This window comes from Polyodon spathula, chromosome 1 (assembly GCF_017654505.1).
Source record: "Polyodon spathula isolate WHYD16114869_AA chromosome 1, ASM1765450v1, whole genome shotgun sequence".
NCBI lineage: Eukaryota > Metazoa > Chordata > Actinopteri > Acipenseriformes > Polyodontidae > Polyodon > Polyodon spathula.
The window spans coordinates 89,945,939-89,972,477 of NC_054534.1; the positions used below are offsets into that span (position 1 = coordinate 89,945,939).

At 37.0% G+C, this 26,539-nt stretch overlaps 1 protein-coding gene across 1 annotated transcript; it reads right to left on the minus strand.

Annotated features, from left to right (window-relative positions):
- LOC121323965 (small integral membrane protein 14-like) lies at positions 1-25,986 on the minus strand. The gene is made up of 5 exons (XM_041265320.1): positions 25,539-25,986; positions 19,896-19,991; positions 10,249-10,297; positions 3,160-3,308; positions 1-1,842 (listed from the first exon to the last, which is right to left on the minus strand). Exons 2-5 carry the CDS (start codon positions 19,968-19,970, stop codon positions 1,804-1,806), a joined length of 312 nt encoding a protein of 103 aa, XP_041121254.1. The 5' UTR covers positions 19,971-19,991; positions 25,539-25,986; the 3' UTR covers positions 1-1,803.
- Positions 25,987-26,539: the final 553 nt, after the last annotated feature.

Here is a 26,539-nt window from a genome sequence, read left to right on the forward strand (position 1 = left end):
TTCACTGATGTATTTATTGTTTAGTTAATAAGAAAGTGCATAGTATAAGCCCTTTATAGTATAGATAAAGCCCTAAATGGCACTCTTTTTAGAAATTCTAAAGAAACTATACAAACCCACATTAAATTTGGCATAGTACACCTGACACCCATCTCTATCAAAGTAAGAACAATGAGAACAAATTGTCAGAATTTTTACATATTCTCATATGTTGTGCCACCTACAACTGTGGAAATATCTGAAGGGATTACGGAATTATCTGCTTACAATACAGCATTGTCACCAGCAGGCATAACACCATTCTGGCAGCTGGTGTACCTACGATTTTAACACTGAAGCATAAGCAAAGCATTTCTGTCCAGGTTAAAAAAAAATAAAAAAATCATCATCATCATCATCAAGCAACATGTAACCTGTAACTGATCTATATCCATTCTTTTTCCATCAAACGTGAAGGCTAATTCACACATTTCATTACAAAGATGCAGCTGCATTTTATTTAGGATGTGCGAATGATGTCAGAAAGAAGAGAAAGGTTGATTATAAGGAAAGTCATGGGCTTACCCAAAAAACACCTGTGATGGACCCTGCCCACAAAAAGACTTTACAAACTACATTTCTTGGATCTTAAGCAAAAGACGTGTGTATCTGAAGAATGATTGACTAAATGCATAAAGCAACAGCAGATGTGCACAATAAGCAGAAAAATGAGCTCAATGCAGTCCTATAAAGTTTGGCATTTGTAAAAGGTACAACAAGGAAGTAATTCTCATACTAGTAAATTCTGTTTACCTTGAAACAAGCTGGCCAGTGTAAAACAAAAGGAATCTTTAGAAAATCAATAAACTAAACTATATTTTTAGAATCCAATTTTGTAACAAATTCCTGAATTGACAGCAACTATTTCAGTACCGACAAGATTTACAGAATGATACATTAAAAATAATGAATTAAACAGTTGGTGTCTTATACAGAAAAATAAATAAAGAAATACACGACACAGGTCACACTACAGGCACATACAGAGTAATCGTGTTTCACCAGGCATTTGACGAAATTACTTTATAATTTGTAGTTTCAAAACCTACATTTTGATCACACACTTTAAATCAAACAGTTTAGTTTTTTTTTTTTTAAGTTTATTTTGCACTGCTTATTTAAATTAAAATCAAATTGTTAATGTTCAGAAAATACTAACAAAAAACCAAGGCTAATATTTTAGTTCCTGTATTAACCTTGCTTGTTACTAGTTTTATACCATTAATAGTATGTTTTTTCCTTTTACAAAATGCAATTTGGAGAAAATACCTTGTTGAATTTGTCCCTTTATGTTGGGTATAATTAATGATAACTGACCTCTCAAAGTTTATAATTGATCTGTAGCAAATCCAAATTTTGCATGTCTATAGAAACAAGCACATAGAATGACAGGAAGACTATTTTTTGTATGTTTTGTAAATGTTTGATATGTTTTTTTTCTTTTTTGATGATCCAGTTTTTTGTGTTATATTAACATATACATAATAATATGCAAATAAAATGATTGGGTTCAAGCATTCTAAATATTTGACCTGGAATTTTGAACAAATCACATCAAAACACCCCTTTCACCTGTAATTGTTAATAAACTGTTCAGAATCTGTAGATATAAAGATGAAATTCAGCTACAAAAAAAACAACATCTGTAGCAAGTAAAATATTGGCTTAACAGAGACAAGTAAACATCTCTAAGGTGTATCTGGGCCACAATAATTCATTTGGTCATAATGTGAATCCTTGGCTGTTGTCAGTCAACGGTTTGGTTTAATCCACTGGGGGTGCAGGGGGTTCATGTCCATGATTCTGAGGAAACAAAATAGTTCATTGTTTACTTTTTACCCTTATTAAGAATTGCAATTACCAAGGTAGCTCCTTTCCCTAGGACTGCTGATCTACCTCCTAAACTAAATGGTCTCCTTGTTGCTGTATTGCAGTGTTTCTCAACCTTTTTCGTAACAACACCCCCTAAGGATCAGCTGAGCTTAGTCATCCCCCCCTTGCCACAGAAAAAAAAAGAAAAATAATTATTGCCGATTAACAATGCCATTTAATTAACATAAATTACTAGTTACATTTAATTCCACTAGTTCCAAGAATTAGAGAAATAATTAAAACCCCAGTCACTGGTACAATCAACATGTAGATACATACATAAAATGCTTTCTATTATGGAATATTGCCAACATATCTTCTTTGCTTGCACCATGCTGTGGATAGCAACAGAGATATGCAAACCAGTTCCTTTGAAACCGGGTACCCGATTCCTGCTTTGGAACCGACGAACTGGACACAAATATCAGGGATCCAGTTGCAGTGAGCACTACTATGTTTTTAGTAAAACTGATTATTAAAACATTAATTTCTGTCAAAAATACATTTGAGAACTAGAACTGACACTCACAAAAAAAGGTCTGCAAAATATTATTAATAGCAATAACAGGGGTTTTAATTTTATTTATTTTTTTTAATTATATGTATTTCCCTGGAGAATTCAGTCTTACTTTTACATGAAGTAATGAAAACACTTTGGGTAAAGTGAATCTTCTGTACCTCGAGGGGATCATATGCAAGACAACCCCAAGCTGAACACGACAAGCTTTCTAAAAAAGTAATTTAACAACAAGCCAATGGGATCGTATTCTGGCTTGGGATCCTAACATACACTGACCTGTTTGAACATACCATGTGGTTAAAGATTTTTTTTTAATTCTTAATTTAATTAAAATTTGCAATTAACAAGGTCACTACATAACGATAAACTGCAAAATTCAGCCGTGTAACGTAACATGCAACAGGCATAAATAGAATGGCTGCTTTGTTCTAATTGGACCATATTACATTTGCATGACAAACCAGAACACCCCTTGTGGGGGCACCCCCGTTGAGAAACACTGCTCTATTGTGTTGTACCATCCAAGACTGAAGAAAATATGTTACAAATCAAAAATTCACCCAGTGATGGAGAAGCAATTGAAAAAGTACTGAAGCTATGAAAATAGATTTTTCAACCATACAGAGGCAACACAAACTCTCTTATATATATATATATATATATATATATATATATATATATATATATATATATACATGCAATACAGAAAAAACATCACTGGTACTTGCATTATGTGGGCTTGTTGGCTTTCCTGCTGTACTGGGTCCCCTCATCCTGGCAGGTCTAAGAAGAAAAAGAACCAGGCCAATAACCATCCATGCCATCATTATCATTGGCATAGTAAAGTTGCCATCATTGGAAGGGTTTGGTCCTGGCACTGCAAAACACAAAAACAAAAAATAATGATCATTCATGTATGTATTGTTTTACTTTTATAGTTTACTATCTGTTTCTCCAAGAAGCCAATATGAGCTCAAGACATACAAGAAGAGTACTTTTGAGTTTTCCTCTAATAAATCACATAGCACTGTATGGAGTCTTTGGGTTCTAGTTTCGAAGAACTGCGTGGTTATGTACAGCATCATGGCAAGTGTCAAAAATAGTACTCAAGTTCATTAAGTGTTTTAAGATATGGATATACAGGTATTTCATTTGGCACATTATGAGAGATCTTTAAGGCCTACCTTTACGGACAAATGATCTCCTATGAACACATTAATATTCCCTCTACCGATTCCCAATCCAAATCTTGTTTGGAGGAGCCTTTATCCTTAGAGGAAATAACTAGCATGATTGGTTCAATGCAGTGTGGTAAAGCTCCAGGCCTTGATGGGTTCATGTCAGAATTTTTTTAAACATTTACTGACCAGCTCTCCTCACTCCTGAATTCTGTGTTCTTGGAATCATTTAATTCTCAGTCTCTCCCCCCAACGCTATACCAGGAAGCAATTTCTTTACTATTAAAAAAAGATAAAACCACCTTTTGTTGTTCCTCATATCACCCTCTCTCTCTTTTAAATGTGGATATGAAGATATTCACCAAAACCCTAGCACCTCGCTTAGAATCGTTCCTTACTTCTATAATATCTCCGGATCAAACAGGTTTCATTCAAGGCAGGCATTTGTTTTCCAATTTACGGCGGCTTTTGAATAACACATACACACCTCATGCATCCCCTGTGCCAGAGGTTCTGGTTTCTCTAGATGCTGAAAAGGCCTTCGACCATGTGGAATGGGATCTCTTTAAAACCTGTCAAAGATTTGGCTTTGGACCCTATTTTACTTCCTGGATAAAAATATTATATCTTGCCTCAGTCATCTGTCGTTACTAACACCACATGTACTGAATATTTCTTACTTTACCATGGCACAAGACGGGGATGTCCTGTCTCCCTTCTCTTTGCTACTGCTGTTGAACCCTTTGCCATCTCTCTATGCAGTAATCAGCTTATTGAAGGAGTAGTTCGTGGGGGGCAGGAACATAAAGTATCTCTATATGCAGATAACCTCCTTTTTTATATTACTGACCCCGACAGTTCCCTGCCCTAACTGATGTCCATTCTAGAGCAATTTACCAAATTTTCTGGTTTCAAACTGAATCTGCACAATAGTTAATTGTTCCCGTTCAATTCAGACCTTTCCAAATTCTCCGTTCATAATTTCCCTTTCAAAGTTGTGACCAAACTTTAATATTTGGGTGTTCTAATTACTCGCTCTACTGACATCGTATTTAAAGTTAATCCGTCACCATTGCTGGAACACACGAGGAAGGACTTTTCGCGATGGTATAATTTGCAATTGACTCTTGCCAGTTGGATAAACTGAATATCTTCCTAAATTTTTATATCTCGTTCTATAACCAAATCTTTCTTCAGCACCTTAGATAGACCTTCCTTTATCTGGAACGGCAATACACCTCGCATTCACAAAGATTTCCTTGAAAGGCTTAAATCACTGGGAGGTATAACCTTGTCCAATTTTCGTCTGTATTACTATCTACGGTTTTTCTGACTGCACTTTCACCTTCAAAAAGATCTCCCAGCTTGGTTACATATTGAAACATCTTCCTATGCATCACACTCACTTCCTGCACTTCTTTACTCCTCCCTTCCTCTCTCCATCCCTTGCTTTACTAACCCAGTGTCACAAAGACAGCCGAAGTGGGCGGCGTCAGAACCAGGAAGGAATGAAATACACAAACACAGGACGGGTGAATTGAAATGATGGGGATGCTTGCTTGCGCCGGTTTATTGTAAATAAAAGGTTTAAACAAACAGAAAAGAGGACATGGCACTGGTAGCCAAAATAAACAGACAAATACTAACTAAACAAAAACGGACTAATACTAAACAAAAATACGGTAAGCAGATCGACAAACAAACACGGTGAGTAGATAAATAAACAAGTATCGTGCTGGTCCCACCAGCACGCAATAGCAATTGTAAATAATTTCTCCTCTCTCTCCCGTTCTCCACTCACCGAACACCCAACCGCGAGTATGTGAAAACGTGCATCTATATATACTGTTGTGCTGGGATTCAATTATTAATAAATTATTCACTTGAATCCCAGCACGTGAATTAATTATGTGCAACCTCGTGCTCACATATTAACTACTTTAAATGTACGTAAAGTGATGTACAATCCCGTGCCTAAATACAAATATACATTTTAAATACTCGTGTTACAGACCCGTTTATATCCCGTGCACCAGTGACTATACACCAACATTTAACAAACCACACGCAACAACAGATAATATACACAGGGGTGGGCACTTTGTCACACCCAGTCATTCCACATTCTCTATGGATTTGGTCTCAGTTGTCTTCAATCCTAGCTCCTGTTGATGTTAACCATGTATTCCCACCTTCATTATTGGACACGGCATTTCTGACTTGGCACCGTAATGGTATTAACATTTTGAGTGATTTATATATTCAGGGAATCTTTGCCTCCTTTGAACAGCTCTTCCAAAAATGTGGTCTGCTGAGAAAATACTTTTTTTCGATACCTTCAAGTGCAACACTTTGTTTATAAAATGACAGTTAAATTTCCTCACAATCGCTCCTAAATTCCCTCTCTGTCAAGCCCTAATTCTAAAGGAAGCATTTCTCGGATTCATGCTAATATTTGCACATTGAACTCTGCCTCTCTATCTAAATTTAGGACACTGTGGGAGGAAGACATTGGACTGGTCTTTTATTAATTCACGTGCAGTTGTACCGAGACTCCAACTGAATGCTTGATTAGCAATCGAGTCTTGGTGCAGCTGCATAAAAGCAGCATGTTTTCACTCACTCGGGGTTGTGTGTTCGGGAAGTGGAGAACAGGTGAGAGAAGAGAGGTAGTTTAAAAATATAAGCAATTGCTACTGCGTGCTGGCTAAAAACCAGCACAGCACTTGTTTGTCTGATCGTCCACTGTCTTGTTTAGTGTTGTCCGTTTTGTTTACCTTTTTATTTTGGCCGCAAGTGCCGAGGCCTGCTTTGGTGTGATGTTTTTGTTTAAATCTTTTATTTATTATTATTATTTAATAAAACACTGAGCGCAGTCATTGCAGCTCAGTTTCCATCCGCCAGGCCTGGTTGTGGAGTGTGTTTCTGGTCTGACGTCACCCCTGCAAAGCCATCCTGTTCACAGCTTCATATGTCCTAAATGAAATTGGCTAAAATCTACCCTAAGATAGATCCAATTTGTGATCGATGCCACCAAGCTCCGGCCTCCCTGGTCCACATGTTTTGGACATGTCCAAGATTACATACTTTCTGGAGTTCTACTTTTCAAACCTTTACTGATGTCCTACAACAAACCTTAAAACTTTCTCCTGAGATCGCTCTCTTTGGTATTTTACCTCAAGATGTGACCATGTCCAAACTTCAATCTGATACTCTAACTTTTAGCACCCTGTTAGCCAGGCGACTTATTTTGTTTAACTGGAAGCAGTCTGTCCTGCCCAGCCATGCTCGCTGGATCAGGGATGTGACGCAATATTTAAAACTGGAGAGAATCAAGTGTACTGTTTGTGGCTGTACAGACAATTTTCATGCTGCTTGAGATCTCTTTCTATCATACTTCAAAAATCTGAAATCGCAACTTAGCTGGACTGCTGTGTACTATCTAGGCATGGTTGTACTGCACTACCTTTTTTTTTATTTATATATACTATTTTTTTTTTTATCTGTCTTATTGTTTATTTAAGTTGCATTTAATTGAATTTTGATTGGTGGGTGGCGGGTTACCAATTCTCCTGTTATCTGTATATTGTCTTACCGATTGCTTAATTTTGCTCTTTTCAAAACCCAACAAACAGGGTTAAAAAAAAAAAAGATATGGCTCTACAGTGTGGCTCTACAACACTCCCTAATTTTAGCAATTTTCCAGATCCCACATGTGTAATTTTAAAACATAATGTATACTGAGCATCAAAAGAAACTCATCACTTATATTTGAGCATCAAATAAACGTATCACTCATATTTGGACATTTTACTGCCTGAAGTTGTAGGGGGATGGGGGATACTGTGAAAGTCACAGGCTACTAGTGTGTGTGGCCAACGTTGGAAGCAATACAAGCAGTACATCTGCGACACATGCTTTGCACCAGGTTTTGGATGTTGTCTTGTGGAATCCTGGCCCATTCCTCTTGTAGTGCCTGGATAAGCACCTGCCTGTCCAGTGGTCTTCGAGTCCTAGTAGCCACACATCGCCCAAGTTCATCCCACAAATGTTCAACTGGGCTCACGTCCAGAGAATAAGGCACCCATGGCATGACTCTCACGTTCACATTCTGCCAGAAAGCTGTCATGACACGAGCAACAAGTGGACATGCGTTGTCTTGCTGGAACGTTGTCACATTAGGATAGGCTTGCAAGAAGGGCACCAAGTGAAGCCTTATGACTTGGTTAACATACCACTGTGCAGTCATTTTGCCACCAATCACTATCAGTGGACTTCTGTAGCGACTAGACATTCCTGCCCAGACCATCACACTTGGACCTCCCCACTGATTTGTCTCTCATGCACAACAATTAGCATATCATTCATCACATCCTCACCATATTTGCCGATGTCCATCAGGGCAGTCTATGCATTACCTCAATTCGTCACTGAAGAGGACCTAGCTCCACTGAAGGCAAGTCCATCTAAGATATTGTTTGCACCACCTCATCCTGTTGCGACGGTGCACACTGCTGAGCACCATACCCCTGTAAGGTCGTCTGGGCTGTGAGGATGACTGTGTAACCGCCTTGTTACAGCTGAACTGCTGATGCGTGGACTGTTACTACCTGCACTATCAGATTATGTTTGACTAGCAGTGCGAAAACGATCACAAAGATTCTGCTTAATGATCTGTCAATCTTGGGCAGGTGTTGGGACTCGTGGTCTCCCAGTTCATAGCTTGTCATTGACAGAGTGTGTCTGGTTATACCGTCTCACCAGGTTTGAAATTGCTGGCTGTGAGCACCCAAGACACTGAGTCACAGTACACTGCCCTAGTCCAACCTCCAACATGCCTGTTGCACGAAGAAGTTGCTCTCTTGACAGACGAGGCATAATGTTTTTTTTTTTCTGTGATTTTTTTTATTGCTTTTATTCAAGCTTGCAATTCAAAAGCGGAAATCACTCCGACCAATGTCCAATCAACTGTCTCATTAGTTAGGTGATTAAGTGCATATGCTTCAGTCATAGTCACTCAAGCGTGTCATGGTCAAGGATGAATGATGGAGTGATTAAAAAGAAACCAAAAACATTTTGTCAATGTCCATCATTTATATACCTTATTTTTTTCAGAAAATAAAATGTCATAATAGCGATAAGTTTCTTTTGATGCTCAGTATATAACCTATTACAAAAAGATGCTACATGCTGGTAAACCAAAGTCTGATATTTGAGAGACTGTCCATAGCATGTTTTATGACAAATAACCCAGTTCTCTAGATATTAAAAAATTTAAGCATGACACACAGGCGGATTCTGGTACTACGAATGTCTTGTGTTAGAGAATGCCCTTAGCAAGTTTCATCACAACAATTGTTTGATGCGAGTTGTTATATTACATCTGCATTACAATGCCAGACAAGCTGGTTATACAGCACTCTTAAATGTTCGTAAAGATGATGGATAAGATTCAAGACAATGTATAAGCAGATAGAAAATTAAAAATACCACTATCAAATCAATACCGTAGATTACATTCTGATTTTTAAAACTGGAATAGAAAATAATTTTCTAAGTCAAAAGTGCAAGTGACACAGAGGTTTAACTTGGATCATAGGGAACTGGTTTCCTTGACATGTTAACTAATGGACAAGATTTTGTTCAGATGGTTGAATTCTTTCATTTTCTATTGTCATACTCCAACCCAGGGGTGAAATTCTCCACAAACAAAGCGCAGGTACTCACATGCACAGCTGGATGTAAACATTAAAAGAAATGTAGACTACGTGAGTGAATACTTTTAAAATGTATACATATCGATACACGGTACATTTATGAATACAAAATAAGCCTTAAAAAAATAGCTGATAAAACAGACGCAGTTTACCATAAACAATGAAGCTGAAATGCTTGAAAAGTAAGTATTATTATTTTCACGTCACACTGCTAAAGTTTTCTCTGGTTGATCAACCAATGAGCACTGACAAAAAGCAAAATGGGCGGAGATTTGTGACATATGCCAAATTAAATCTGATCAGAATGAAAGCTTGGCCAATTAATGTTGGCCAATAGCAGCTAACAGAAACAGAAGCAAAACGAGGAATCAGAATGCAAGCCGCATGGACTGTGCTGAATGAAAGCTGGATAGCTGTGCTGATTACGATAAAGGCGCTCAATTAAGAGATGAGTTACTGGGGGGCTACTGGGGCCTGCTTTGGCCGCATGAGAAACGTTGTGCTATTGGACTGTGTAAGAGTGAACGGAATGCATGCGCGTTGGATGAAACGCAAATCAAATAAGTTCCAGAACCCAGTACCGGCATTAAAATAAGGCCCGGTACAGAGTACTGATGAGTAATGGCAGAATGTCACCCCTGCTTCACGCTTTGTCTTTGATCAGCATTCCTTAGGCAACACCCCAAAGAATGGAAAAGTACGGTCACAACAATTAGCATAAAAGATAAAAACTATTGTATTATTCTGGTACGTGACTTCTTTTAAAATGTTATTTCAGTGGAATTGGGTCAGCCTTTCAATATTTCATGTCAAAACACCACAACATATTTAGAACATAGAACTAAACAACAGTCACTTGTGCATCTTTAAAACCTGGTTAGAAACGCAATAACATATTAAACCAATACTATATTGTACTCACACTCCTGAAGACACTCTGTGTCTGTGCAGTACGACTGGGACTGTCTCAGCTGAAAGAAAAAGAAAACAAATAATTCAACTATTCAGACATGCTAGTACAATTACAGGATTAGCAGGAATCTTATGTTCTATGTTGTAAAGTCAATCAATCAATCAATACTTTATTTATATAGCATCTTTCATACAAAAAGTAAATAAAAGTGCTGTACAGGACAAAATAGAACAAAATACAGTGTTTAAAATTCAGTTTAAAAAAAGCGAATATAAAAAACAGGAAAAAAAATCTTAATACATTTGTATAGAGATTAAAGAGAAGCACAGTTTAAAATACAGTTTAATGGGGCTCCCGAGTGGCGCACCCAGTAAAGGTGCTCCGCGTGGATTGTCCATATTGTCCATGGTTCACCGTGCACCAGTGACCCCTGTGGTCTGGCTGGGAGCCTGCAGGCTTGCCTGTAAGCTGCCCAGAGCTGCATTGTCCTCCGACGCTGTAGCTCTAAGGTGACTGCATGGTGGGCCTGCAGTGTGAAAAAGACGCAGCCGGCTGATGGCACATGCTTCAGAGGCAAAGACAATGCTCCCGAATCAGTGAAAAAAATACAGTTTAAAAAAGCTAATCTATAAAAGTAAATTTTCAATTTTGACTTAGTCATCAACTGATGTAGCACTTCCAACATGGCAGTGCATTCCAATATCTGGGAGCACAGTGACTAAAAGCGCTCTCTCCCTTCCATTTTGTGTACACTTGTGGGAGGCACAGAAGGCATCAGCTGATCTTAAATCACAAGAAGGCATATCTGTGACTAGAAGCACCTTTATATAAATCGGTGCCATATCTTTAAGTGCTCTATAAGTCAGAAGTAACATTTTTAAATCAACTCTAAGCTTCACTGGGAGCCAGTACAGTGAAGCCAGCACAGGTGTTATATGGTCTCTCTTTCATTCTGCTGAGAAGCCTTGCAGCTGCATTCTGTATAAGCTGCAGTTCATTTATGTATTTTTATTTATTAGTTTCTCAGCATCAGTCAATGAGAGAAATGACCTAATTTTAGTGATGTTTCGAAAATGGCAAAAGGAGACTTTGATTCATCTTTGAGTCGCATATTCGCAATGTCACCAGTCTCAAATAAGATCCCTAGATTCTTCACTTCCGTTTTTATGTTTGTGGTCAAATTGCCCAGATCTATTTGTAGAGATTTTGTGGCTTATACTTGCTGCTGAGACCCTAACAACAGAACCTCTGTCTTATCAGAGTTTAACTGTAAAAAAAAACAAAAAAAAAAAAAAAAAAAAACATGAAAAACATCCACCTCATCACATCAGTAAAACATTCAGCAAAGGCTGGCACAGCCAGAGTATCATCAGGTTTTACAGAGATGTAGATCTGTGTGTCATCACTGGCATAGCAGTGACAGTTGACACCATGCTTACAGATTATCTCACCCAGCGGTAACATCTACAAAGAGAAAAGAACAGGTCCCAGTATAGAGCCTTGGGGAATGCCACAGGCAACCCAGGAAAATCCAGACAGAGTCTCCTAATGAAACAAACTGCTGTCTGTTTGTGAGATATGACTTGAACCATTTTAAGACAATAACGGACAATCCAACCCAACTTCTGAAACGACCAATTAAAGCGGTGTGATCTACTGTATCAAATGCAGCATTTAAATCTAAAAGAACAAGAACAGATGCACAGCATGTTTGCACTTAACAGTAGGTCATTCACCACTCTAATGAGCCCAGTCAGTACTGTGAACAGAACGGAAACCCGACTGAAACTTTAAGTGCTTTGTTACCCTCAAGAAATGAATTCAGCTGGTTTGCTACTAGCTTTTCTAGAACCTCAGGTAGAAATGGCAGATCTGAAATAGGTCTATACTTGTTTAAAGCAGTCAGTCTAGATTTGGTTTCTTAAGCAGAGGCTTAACCACAGCCGTTTTTAAGGCAGAGGGAACTACTCCTGATGACAGTGATCCATGTATTATGTCCAAGATAATTTCACTCAAATCACTGAAAAGTGCTTTTAGAATTTTGGTTGGAATTGAATCCAACAAGCAAGTGGATTTCATAGTGAACATGCAATTTGGTATTTCATAGTGAACAGATAACTTTATTTATCCACCTGTGTACCAGTTTACGACCTTCTCTTTTCATTGGCATAAATCTGGATTTACCCAAGGAGATTTTTCCACATTTAACTGGGGCCACTTTGTCAAAGACCCTTGATAGAAGGTTAATATAAGTGTCTACTACCTCATCAGTTGACTGAGAGTTTGTAGCAGTAGGCGGTATTAATCTTAGCATATGAGACAGCTCTGGTGCAGTTGAAAAATGTATTACGTGCTTAACAGTACACAGCAGAGCAGTTTGAGTGGGGAGAGGTAGATTGGTCACAAAAAGGATAGCAAGATGATCAGAGATGGTTAGATCTAACACTGACAGGTTGTGACCGCCTAAGCCATGAGGGGTGACCAGGTCTAAAGTATGGCCACAATTGTGAGTAGGTCCTTTAACATGCTGAACATAATCTGGGGGATCTAGGAGCCTTAAGAAATCCACTGACTTTGGATCAGTAAATACATTGTAAAGATAGGAGGAATTTGAGAAGGACATTAATCTTTACAGTAAAGAAAGTTACGGGACCTGCAAGCAAAATAAACAAGAGTGGACCAATGAGTTAGAGAAATCACAGGGGTAAAGTTAAATCGAAGGAGAGGGTGGCAGTGGTGATTTGTTATTCTACTTAGAAGAGACACACACAGACAAAATATCTATGGGTCACTTCACATCAAATGGACCAATGGTTACCACCTCAGTGTCTCAGATTGTTTTGATATCACATATGGCTTGACATCCACTTTGGGTGCTCAGAACTCAGTAACGAATTACCCTGTGACTCTGACATTGCATATACTGTGTACTACAGTGTCTTGCTGACATCAAAAGCTGGATGTCTAAAAATGCTTTGCAATTAAACTCAAATAAGACAGATGTTTTGCTGTTAGGTTCTCGGCAACAACTAGAGCATGCAAACTCCCTAAAAAATGATTTGGGCAACTTGACGTCTAATGTAAAACCTGAGAAACTTGGGGGGGTTATATTTAGGGCTTCTAGTTTTGGGGGTTTATTTTTGATCACGTGATGTCCCTTTAAAAACATATTTTGAGCCGACTCGCTTTCTTAAATCAAACACTAATTACCAAGGGAAGTTGTTTCTTTTTACCCTCATATCTCGATTGAGTTGACAAACGACGTGCATTGATCTCACCTGATTCTATTTGAACTGCATTTTGTTCTGTCTCTGATCGCCAAATTCAGCTTATTAATTTCCACTGCTTTAGTTTCTAGTAATGCATTGCTAATTTAAACAATCTGGTATTCAGTTAAGGCTTAACAACTATTAATTAAAGTTTAAAGGAAGGGAGAGAAGGAAAATAAAAAACAAAAACTAAAAGCCCTAGTTATATTTGATTCGGATTTGAGTTTTGAAACACATATTCGAAAAAGTGTCTTTTTTATCATCTATGAAACACTGCTATAAATCAGGTCTTTTCTTTCTCTGGCTGAGGCAGCAAAACTAATGCGTTCATTTCATCTAGACTTGATTATTGCAAGGCTTTATTTGATGGGCTTCCTCAACAAAAAAAACAGGATCACATAACTCCTGTGTTGGCCTCAATGCACTGGTTTCCAGTGCATTTTATAATTGATTTTAAAAACTTACTTTTAACATATAAAGCATTAAATCGCTTACATAATAGAGATCCCCATATAAACCTCTGTGCACATTAAAGTCGGCTAACGCTGGACTTTTGTACCTCCCAAATTTAAAATTGAAAAGGAGAGAAGAAAGTGTGTTCACCTTTAATGTACCCAGACTGTGGAACTCTTAGCCTCCCTCTATTAGAGGCCAAGCTACCCAATAGGAAGGCTTGCAAACAGGGATTTCCTTATGGTAACAGGTGCTTGATCCAAAACTGTCTACAGTGACAAAGTGGGCAACAGGAAATGTTATGTAATTATTTAGTTAGCCAAAACCGTAACACTAGATATAAAAAAGTGGCTCATTCCTGATGTTGTCATTTCAAAAAGCTCAAAAGGTTTCAGGGACTACAGAAACTCCCTTGAACACAAGTGGAGAATATTTAAGCGATAATTTGTTTTTAAGTGTAGTGTGCAAGGAGGTAAATATTCTGCGTTCTAATAAAACAAGGCAATTATACACCACAACAGCACAAACAGTTGATTCAGTAGGTAAATATACATTACTTCAAATTATTCTTACTTCAAATTAAAAAAAAAAAAAAAAAAAACTACAATAGCTTGTTCCCAGTTTGCAAGTCTAAAAAGCTATTTTTGACAGATTTTAAGGTCATGGAGTTCTGAGGCACACACTATAAAATGCAGAGTCCAGCTGTTTAAATCATGCTCTGCTGTACCAGTGTTCTCTCTGTTATAGATGAAATTGGATTTAGCTTGCACTACTGTACTTCCCAATTAGTAGACACAGTACGTGTCCAAACCCAGTAATCCCAGATGTTGCATGAATAAAACTCCTGTGATGGGATGTTGTGGGCGAAATTGAAATCCCTTTTGATTTAATTTCCATGTGCTGTACTTTAAATGTAAGACCTTTGCAAAAAGCTATGTTACAAGCAAAGAGTGCAGTATTCCAGGCAACTAAAAAAAAAGAAAGAACACAAAATGTGCTTACAGTATACAACTTTTAAGCACAGGCTTTTATTACATTTACAGCACAGCCAGCTCTTTACTTAAAGTCACAGGCACATTGTGGCCATGCATTATTTAAAGCAAGACTGTTATAACAACACATTGATAAGATTGCATTTTCATTCCTGCTCTGACCACTATACAGGTCTGAACTCTTGAAATAGTTACCTTACTGTACATAATAAGATAGTCAGCCAAACTCACTAGAGGGGTAAACGACTTTTGGAAGTAAGCGATAGTAGTATGCTTGATTAAGTTCTTCAATACTGCTTGAATGAATGTCTTTTCAGTAATGAGCATGATTTTCCTGCTGGTACTTCTAAAGAATGGATGAGGTCGTTGAAAAGTAAGGCACAGTGTATTCCTGGATGTCTGCAGCTGGTAGTATATATCCTGTATGGACAGGATACAGGGCTCTGACTCTGCAAACCAACAATCATAAATAAACTGCTGCTTAGCTACAGGTACACCCATATCAAGTGAACTTTATTACTGTATTCAAGAGCTCCACCTCAAAGAAAAAAAAAAAAAAAGCTACAGCATTCAAGTTGTATTGCACTTCTGCTCTTTTGCACAGCTCATATTGACGAGTTTGTGAACACACTCCATCCTGATGTTTTACACACCTTAAATCGTACCCGAGTTTATTTGGGTCTGGGAACCCCACTACCAATGGACTGAAGTATGCCTGCCCATTCCAACATATATCCCTAATTACAATGTAAGCTGTACTGTTTATCGAGAACAGCTCATCCAATCTGATGAACTGTTTAAGCAATCCTTGGCAAAAGGTATTCAGGGCATCGAGGCAATGATGAACAACTTAAATAGAAATTCTGGATTCTGACAGAGATAGGGGTAAATCACTGCTTACCCAAGCCTAGTGAAACTTTGAATGGTTATTTGTTACAAGACAATTTGAACATGTGGGTTATAAGATCCTACAGTACATCCTTTGTAACAAATATTCTTTGTAACAAATAATTCCATGTCAAGCATCCGGATCGGTTGGAATGACAGCCTGCAAATGAACTGAAATTAATGGATGCGTAATGAGGTTCATAAGAAACCTGTAAAACAGGTCTTTGAGTCAATGAAGTTTCCATACCTGCTGGAGGCCATCAAAATGAACAGTTCTCAAACTATCAATTTTGACAAAAACTACATTTTGTGGGTTGATCCACATTTATACAAGTTCATATCTCAGGACCTTACTGATCTAGAAACCTGCTGTTACAGATTTTCAACCATTATTTTTTCAGATTGTTTTTGTAACAAGCCAGGGCATTTGACATAGAATCTAACATATTTTACATACATACAGTATCTTGTAATCACATGGTGAATCAGTATGGAAGAGACTAAGGGGTAGGTGTACTAAGATGGGCCAGTCGCAGTGCAAACATACCGCAATTTGCATTTCCGTTGTGACACTTAGTACGACAAAATGTGTACTTCTGCTAAGGGAAAACATGTTAATGAAAAGAGACACAATATACTATTTGTTGCGTCTTAGCGAGATCTCTACTGCGAGAGTCGTGTGAAACTGTTCAAATATATAGTGGTAGATGATTTGTGGCTTGCCGCAGCAGAGGATGACTGAAGGATAACTTCTATACATGAAAGGGTGCAAGAATCAAAATAACACTGTTTTTGTTAAATGTAAACGTCATCTGTACAATGCATTCTGTTCCGTCTTCATTTTACCTATTTTAATACAGTGTATATATATATATATATATATATATATATATATATATATATATATATATATATATATATATATATATATAATAATAAAGGCAGTTTATTGTGAGATTCTATATTATAGACTCTACGGGTGAAAATCCGGAATCGGATACCCAATGGGTTGAAAAAAAGTATTCATAGGACACGGTGTCTTTTTCGGTTAATGATTTTTTTTATTATTAATATTTTTAAAAAATAGCATATATTAATGTTTTAAGTGCATGATCAGGGTTGTCAACTGGCTCCAGAATTTACAGACACTTAAAATCACTTCACTCGCCTCTCTTACCGCAAATGAACTGATTTTATTGAATATGTAAAGTAAGTGTAGATTGCGTGAGCTGTCGCTAAAGGAACTGTTTTGCTAACTATTACTAAAAGCACACACGTCAGGGGGCGGGAATTAATTTCTGTTAGCATCGTTTTCATCAATCAGACCTATACAGCTTGTTGATTTGCTGTATTTGCCTGACTGAGGCGGTACTATGCGAAGAAGAAATAAGTATTATATTAATAGAAAACTTAACCCCAAGGTTAAACAAGAAAGAGTGTGGGTGAGAGCATAATTCTCTGTAACGACGGAAATGCACTATTTTCATACATAATGTTTACCATATAACATTTCAAGCAATATGACTTTAATAAATGGTATGATGCTCTCCAGATAGAATTGCCACAGCAATGAAACAATTGAACACATTTCACAGCCCCTTTACTTGTTGATTTAAAATCAATTCATTTGTGGGAGTTGGGGGTTTGTGAGTGATTTAAATAATTATGACCCCGTTCACACTTGCGATTTGAGGTGGCTCAGGCCAGCCTTTTCTCATATGTGAACGCTCCAAAAAAGAAAAGGCAGCCCAGGGCTTACATATGTATGAAGGCAAAGTAGACTTAGGGTTGCCTTTTCGTATCACATGACCAATGTGGTTAAGTAGCTCAGTAGACACTCCCATACTCCCACGCGTACGAAAGGTAAACAGAAAGCTGAATGCTCTGCTAGGCAAGATGACAGTGGATCAATAGTGAATGGCAATTAGCGGGTCAATGTTCAGGTTGTTTCTATCACATAACTTAAGAGCTGTAGTGCATTCATAATTGTGCTTAATTTGTCATAAGAACCTTTCCTGTTATTTAGTAGCTAAGCAATAAATATAAAAACTGCAGGATTGTGGATCTCAATAATGATCAATAATGCTGGCAACTTGGCATATTCAGCCACCGTTGTTTATTGTGCACACAACACTATGCATCACTACAGAAGTGTGCTTCTTTACATTAAAATGCCGATCATTTCTTTTAGCTGCTTGCTTTTAGTTTACACACATATACAATATTGTTCTCATCCACAAATATTAACATCATTGATGCACCATGTGAGAGTGAGATCCTCAGAGCAATATTTCAGTCATTTGCTATCTGAGTGAAGTAACTATTACGAAAATAAATACTTATACCTGTCAACACTAGCAAGTTTCTGTTTCCCGCATTCTAAATGCCGTGTGCGTGGGTAACCTTGGACCATCAACCCGTTACACACCATAACAGTAAATCAAAATAGTCAATATATTAATATATATATATATATATAATATATATATACCATCTATATATTATCATAACGATATAACTATTTTAAGATGACAAAATATATATATTTTATATTTAACAGATGAGATAAAATTGCTATTGTGCTGCACTGAACTGAAAAAATATATATTAAAAAAACATTTGCTACAAATTAAGGATTACTGTATATCCCGGTAGCTCTTCCATTCTGAGCGTAGTCTCTCGTTCCATTAAAAATAAGTCAAATATGTATATGCGCAAAGGCGCCTTAAAACACGCAAATGTGAATATATAGACCTAAATATGCGGCGGTCCTGGGCCAGCCCAGGAGTGTGAACGGGGTCGAAGAATTACTAGCTACAATAATAATTAAAGTAATCATACAGTCTTCACTAAAGTCCCAATTTAAAGACAGTATATGTAGCCCTCATGAAATTGTTATATATATATATATATATATATATATATATATATATATATTATATATTATATATTTATATATTATTTATTATTTTATATATATAGCAGTTTTTTTTTTTTTTAATTAGCAGTGAGAGAAAATTGCTTCTGTCAGTGACAGATGCTGAATCTACTAGGTTGGACATTAATGAGAGCACAAAAAATACAAAAGAAAAAAAAGAGGGAAACGTAGATGTTTTCACGAAAGCTGGGGGAATTTGTATCAATGGATTTCAATATCCGGTGTGTCAGAGTCGGCAGTGAACGTTTAATATATTGTGTTATGCTTTAAGCAACATATTACGTTAACGTTCATTATGGGAATGATTTATTAGTTTTAAAATGTTTAGTAAAACATGACCTATTTTTTTTTTTTATCTCGTCAGTACAACTGGCCCACAGACTGAACGTGAAAGTATACCGGTACATTTGTTTTAAGTACTCTCCCAGACGACTACGAGACACAGACATCAACTAGTCCTCATCTGATTTAATTTTCAAGAATGTTTTTCTTTTTTTAAATTACTGCCCACATCTTAAACTATATTCATTACCTTAAAGCAAATCTTACTGCTGACACCTTCGGGCATGTCAAAGTTTCTAGATGGTGCTGTGCATCTGACTGGTACCTTTTATTTAAGTTTGCTTATTATTAGACAAAAGTCCGCTGCCATCTGGTAATCGAATTGTTTATCAGCTTACTACGTGGTGTGCACATTAGTAAGTGTTAGACAGAAACAGTAAGCTATTATTTGCAGTGTTAATTTTGCTCTAATTGGATCGGTCACTGGTTTGTGCAAACGAAAGAAAACTCAACAGCAGTAACATACTGAGAATCCAGTGGCATGTTACATTTATTTTATTTCCAGTATATGCACATGTGTGTGGAGGGGGCTGGGGGAAAGAGGAAAGGTGGGTGCGCTCCAAAAAGTTTCAGAACCACTGCCTTTTGCAATATATCTCAGCAACATTTATCATCACTGCATCCATGATACCTGTCCTGGCACCATTTTGTGAATCATGTGTGGTTAATGCATCATCAGCCACAAACTGAGGTAACACCGCTCAGGAACCTGGTACACCTGCGCTGGAACTGACCACTTATTTTAAAAAATATAAAATTGGAACTGGCTCTTACCAAGTTAATTAGTCTTCTCATAGCATGTTCATGAGAGCAGATGCATTCACATGGGTCAAATCCTCCTTCTGCCATGGCTACAGTCTACTTCCTTAGCTGTAATTAAAATATGAAGATTAAAAAAAATAAAAAAACAGAAAAGAAAATACTGTAATCAAACTCTGGGACTGTTATGGTGCAGATTTACCAGGCTTTCATTGTCAAAAACAGTTCTATGCCACATGTTCAACATCAACAACTGAAACAAAAAGATGCCATATTTGCATCACACAACCCATGCAAATTGCTGCAGTACACTGCAACAAACAGAACACTCAAGGGTGAAATACATTGAATAATGAATGTATGGAAACAAAGTACTTTTCTCATCCCGCTGGTCTAAAGGTACAGTACAGGCATTATGTCATGTAAACAGAACTTTGCCATCTCTCTAGCACAGTAAACATCAAAGACCCTGTTCACACCAAGGTGCTGGCCCAGGGCCGCTGCATATTTTGGTTTGCAACCCTGTTCACATTTGCACTTTAAGGCGCCTTTGCGTGTTCACATATGTGTGACTGAAAAGCAAACCTAAAATGTTTTAATGGAACAATAGCCTGCACTCAGAATGGAAGAGCTACCAGGACATAGAGGAATCCTTGATTTGTAGCAGATGTTTTTTATTAATATATATTTTTTCAATGCAGCTCAGTAGCAATTTTATGGTATATTAAAAAAAATACATATTATTGACTATTATGACGTACTTTTATGGTATGTAATGATGTGATGGTCCAACCTTACCCCCGCCCACAATCACATTATTCTCTCAAGAACACAGAGGTATTTACAACGCAAGAAAAAGCAACTTGCTAGTGTTAACAGGTATAATTATTTATTTTCATAATGGATACTTCACTTACATTGCAAATGACTAACAGGTTATACATACAATGGCTGGCATTCACAAGACAAGCTCATGGCTGACAACCTAATCCCTCCTAAAGAAAGCCATGGCATTAAATAATAATGAATGATTCAATAACCCCTAGAATCATTTTATACAAAACAAAACTAATTAACATTCATTCCATTTACAATAAACATTCATCCAATTTACGATGCATGTTTCTTCTCAGTTCTACATATTTGTTTAATCTGCAGGAATACTGTCTTTGTTCACAAACTCGATTGTTAAACTATTTTACTGTGTACTCGTTATTATTATCAATATTATTCACTAAACCCTAACCCTTTGTCCTGTAGACTAGAATAGTTTTGTCGATATCAAAATGTATCATCCATCAAAAAAAAAAAAAAAAAAAAAGTCTTTAAATAAAATCATAGTTTTGTGCACAGGGCCCTTAACTTGCAATTGTATGGCTTCTAGCTGGAGTGGGTGTACCACTCTTTTTTCCCAATTCCATGTCTGCCACGTCAGTGCCTACTCTAGAATCAATGCGCACTGTACAGTACAGGTAGTAGAAAAAAGGTGGTGGCTGTATTCTTAGTGCAGGGGTTCATGAGAAATATAACCCCAATACAATTCTGCCCTGGAAGTGTGAGGGAAAGGAGGCCAAACACCATTGAGTCCAAAAGCTTTGGGCTCTGTCTCAATAATCATTAGTTACACAGTTTATGGTTTAGGCATTTAACTTGTAGATTTTAATCAGAATTTTGAAAATAAATATCACCAAAATAACAAAATTCCTGACTTCAGAGCCATCAAACATTTTTCAACATTTAGTCCACTTGCTATGGAATGATTCACACTGTAATATGAAGAAAAAGATAATAATAATAATAATAATAATAATAATAATAATAATAATAATAATAATAATAAAAAAAAAAAAAAAAATATCCAAATGTTTCCACTGTTACACTACAGCTGGATTATATTATTTTTGGGGGGTCCATTTTACAGCAAACACCCTGGATTTCATCAGCCATTATAAAAATCTACAGTGGTGAAATTGCCTGTTAATTCTGCAGTTTTCCCATACTTTTCCCATTGTTATACTTTGCATTTGCCATGTTGTTTTTTTATATGCTTTACAGTACTTACTTGTGCTTTAGTATGCTTCACTGTCTTATATCACACTCTGAAATGTTTTACAATAATAATAGTAATAATAATAATAATAACTCAAACTGCCAGACAGTTTTAGGGCTCCCAACCCCAGTATCAGTACCCCTCTAAGCATGTTTAGTTCTCAATGTGCCAAGTTTAAAATCAGCAACTTCAACAGTTCCACAGAAGAAGATTCTGAAAGTTTTTTTTTTTTTTTTTTTTTTTTAAATGCGACAGGTGGCTATCTTGTTTAAAGCACAAATGCAATTTTTGAAAATGTAAATTGTACAGACACAGGCATGATGGTTTTCAAGTCTGGAGATAATCGATTGAACCATTTTTTAAACTGAAGCAGTTTTAAATATAAGAAGAAAATGTAGGAGTGGCAGCCATATTGTTTCACGTAACATAACCATTTTGATATATTTGTGTTAAGCTGTCACCGGAACGATGCCTACCAAGTTTGGAGTATGTTGGTCAGACTTTTTTTTTTTTTTTTTTTTTTTTTTAAATAAAAGCAGTTTACACTTTAGGGTGTGTTTCGGTGAAATTTGTGGCAGGCGTTTTACTATTGAATTGTATTACAACAACTTCTGCTTTGCAAGCAGGTTTGGATGGTGACAATATGTCAATCAAACTGACTTAAGAAACTATTGTTAAACCGAAAAGTCAGCTGGATTGCCAAAGGATGATGCTTGTGAAGTTTGGAGTTAGTCAAGTAAAACGTTTGTCAACTGAGGCAGTTTTAAATTTCAGATGTAAACGTACACCTTGCGGCCATCTTGTTTTATAAAACAACCATTTTGACACATTTGTATTCCATTGTTACCGGGACACTGGGTGCGTTAAGCAAGTGAGCGGCTCAGAGCGGCTCAGTAAAAGAATCAACTTAACGACTTGCTCAGTTCGCTCCTGAGCATTTTTCATCAGTGATCAGGGTGAGCGGACGGAATGGCCACCTGCAGGAAACAAGTGGAGATGACAGGCAGGATTGACAGATACGTTTGCCAAGAACGATGAACTGGTTTCGACTTATGAAGTTGTGTATTAATTGGCTAAATAAGATGGTAGAAATTGTTGTTTTCGAATTTGTATCATTTAATTTCATTTTTTTTTTTAAATGTAGAGCTGTTTTATGGTTATTAATGTATTATTATTAGGCTTGTAGTATTAATATTATTCATAATTTTCATTATTAATGTCTGTATTAAACACAGCCAGATATGAGGTTCAGTCCAAACAGAGAGCCGAACTCAGTGAGGTGCAGCAGGGGACAGTAACTTCACACAGGGCCATTTCATCTACCATTATCTCAGAAACACAAACAATCAAAGAATTATTACTCCATTTTTAAACGTCGCTCAGCGCTCTCATGGAGCATAATTTGTGGGCATAGCAAAAGAAGGCCCTGTGCCCACAGAGTGCAGGTGAGCACACGGGACACACAGCAGTCTGAGATCAGTAGTGAAGGTTGTGAGTGGGGGTGTAAAAACATAACAGATCTGACAGATAAGTCGGACCTAGCCCATGAACATCCTTCTATATCAGTTAATTTTAAAATCAATTCTAAACTTGATAGGCAGCCAGTTATGTGATCTCTTGAGCTGGACCGAGACAAAATTCTGGCTGCAGAATTCTGAACGAATTGAATTTTAGTTAGTATGCTATTACATACCCCAGCGAGCAAAGCTACAGTAATCGATCATCGAGTAAACAAAAGCATGAACCAGTTTTTCAGCTGCAGGTAGAGAAGGCATGGGAGGCAAACTGGCAATATTTCTAAAGTGAAAAAATTAAACCTTTACAGTATTCAGCACATGCGATTCAAAAGTTAACCCAATTAAGTTTATATCTCCTTACAGACTGCACACTGAATAATATTTACTATAGAACTAGTATATGAAACCAACTAAAACCTTTCCAAAAATATCTCTTCTGAAAGGTCAGACTATTGTTTACAGTTTAAAACTTATATATAGTGCAGAACAGAGATTCATTCTGCACTATGTAAGAAGGCTTTGCACCATCACAACTACATCTACCACACTGTTTACATAGAAAAGTGACACATTTGACCACCGAACAGAGGCACTATACAACGCAGATGAAGTTTCTCCAGAATCTTCCATTCTAGATACATACTGCATTTCCCTTCTAAATTTTTATGATCGGTGTTTGTTGCAAACTACTGGAATTTATATCAAATAAATACATAAGGGTGCGTTGGATATTCAAGTTGTGTGATAAAGAATGGTAATGTTACTATAGGTATGGTTCATTTTGGGATGTTTTACTGTGTAGTTTTGGAATTAACTTTAAAAGCACAACATTGCATCGTCACAGTGGATAAATGCAATATGGAGCGTTGTAAAACACTTCTCTCAAGCTTATTAAAAGGTGCGTTGGATATTCAAGTTGTATGATAAGGAATTATATTTTTACTATAATTATGGTTAATTTGGGGATGTTTTACTGTGCAGTTTTGGAATTAATTAACTTTAAAAGCACCAAAGCGCATCAGTTGTCACAATGGGAAAATGCAATATGGAGCGTTTTGAAACACTTCTCAAGTGTATTCAAAAGTGCGCTAGATATTCAAGTTGTGTGATCAGGAAACTTTATTCTGACTATATGTTTGGTTCATTTGGGATGTTTTACTGTGTAGTTTTGGAATTAAACATCTTTAAAACCACCAAATTGCATTATTTTGACACAGAAGCACACGGAACGTTTTGAAAGTCTTATCTCGAGTTTGTTTAAAAATGCGTTGAATATTCAAGTAGTATGATACATAATTGTATTTTAATATACGTATAGTATACAAAAAATATATCTTAGTACACTTTTAAAAAACTACCACACCCAATGTCTCCCCACGAGACAGTCTTTAATTTTATAACAGCAAAAGAAACATTGAAGGGAATCCTCGGGGTGCGTTGCAGCAGCTGTTGTGTGTGACACCTGAGAAAAAGAAACAAGCCGATGTACCAAGCGCGTGAAATTGCAGCCTACACAATGTTAACAAATATTCCCTAGAAACAAAACAAAACAAACAAAAAAACATTAGACGTCAGTGCGGAAAACAATAAAATAAAATAAAATAAAATAAAACATAAGCAATCAGTGCAGAAAACTTATAATACTTGTTCATAATCTTATTGTAAAATGTTAACGTAATTTATCTGGTGTGTGATCATGCCGCAGTCCAAATACGTGAAAAGTATTTCAACCCAAAATCAGAAAAGCGTCCTCACTTTACCGCAGTCATTTCTCTGACATTAACTTTAATTGAAACTACAAACAAGGAAATGCTGCTAATGTACGTAAATAATAACATCATAAATAAATAAATTGAAGGGAACTGAGGCCAGGTTTAAACTACAGCAATGACAGTAAATTACAAATACAGTAAACTCGTTTCACTTTTGATGCTTCACTTTTCCTTGCGTTTAAGTTTCAGTGGCCAGTGCACATAGCTATTCAGTTACACAGTACAACAATTCTGGGAGCCAGCCAGGACACACACGTACTGTTCATCAACAATCTAAAATAATAAACATAGGATAAAAAAAGACAGCCCGTCAACTTACATGTGGATGCTACGAATGTCAGTTCGGTGTGATATGATGATAGATAACTGTCAGGCTATGTTGTCTATCCAAGCTTCCCTTCCGGCATTCGTCGAAAAAAACATGCACCAGTCCACAACAAGAACAACACAAGCTGAAGTTTGCATAGCCAGCCCGTATTGTCTGTGTTATGATACACTGTCCACGTCATTCATTTCACGCGAGAGATCCGGGTCCCGGTGCATGGTGATTCAATAGGTACAGTTTACACAATGCTGGTCTAGTTCTAATGTTGTTACAGCAGGGGGTGGAAATGCAACTGGGAATTTTAGTCCCGACCCGTGCATTCTGGGGTGCCCAGGCTGGCTGATTTTTTTACATTTATTTTACAGGCGAGAAGAAATAATACGGGCTAAGCAATCACAATTAATTACCCCTCGCATTCCAAAGTGGGGGTTGGCTGTCTTGAAAACTTGTCGGTGGGCGGCTCTGTCGATAAGTTTTGGGACACATGCAGAACAAAGTTCAAGCCTAGCTCTTCAGGCTTGGTGAATTTATAAACAGTCCCCTCTACTGGCAGACTCCATTACTCCATTCTTTCACCCTGCCCCTTCTGAAAACTAAACTTGACTTTCCTTACTTCTTGCAACTTTAAGCTGCAGTGCACACTAAAGTGGTCTCTTGGTGTATGTTTGTCATGGTTCATTCTTTCCTAAGTTAGAACATACATATTGAGCTGATATTGTCAATATGGGCTTATAAGGCATAGTTAAGTGTCAGTTGCCTTACACATTTTTTTTTTTTTTTTTGCTTTGAGAAATATATGGTAGATGCATAAGAATCATTCTATATTACATATTTGTACATGATGTATCACATATACATTTTTGTACGAGCCTTGATCACATCTTTAAAAAGCTGACACAGTAAGCAAAACATGCAAATAAATAACACAGCATGTATAGGAGTGCTTTGTCTAAAGCAAAGCAGCAGCAACATATGTTTTCACTATTGATTCATAA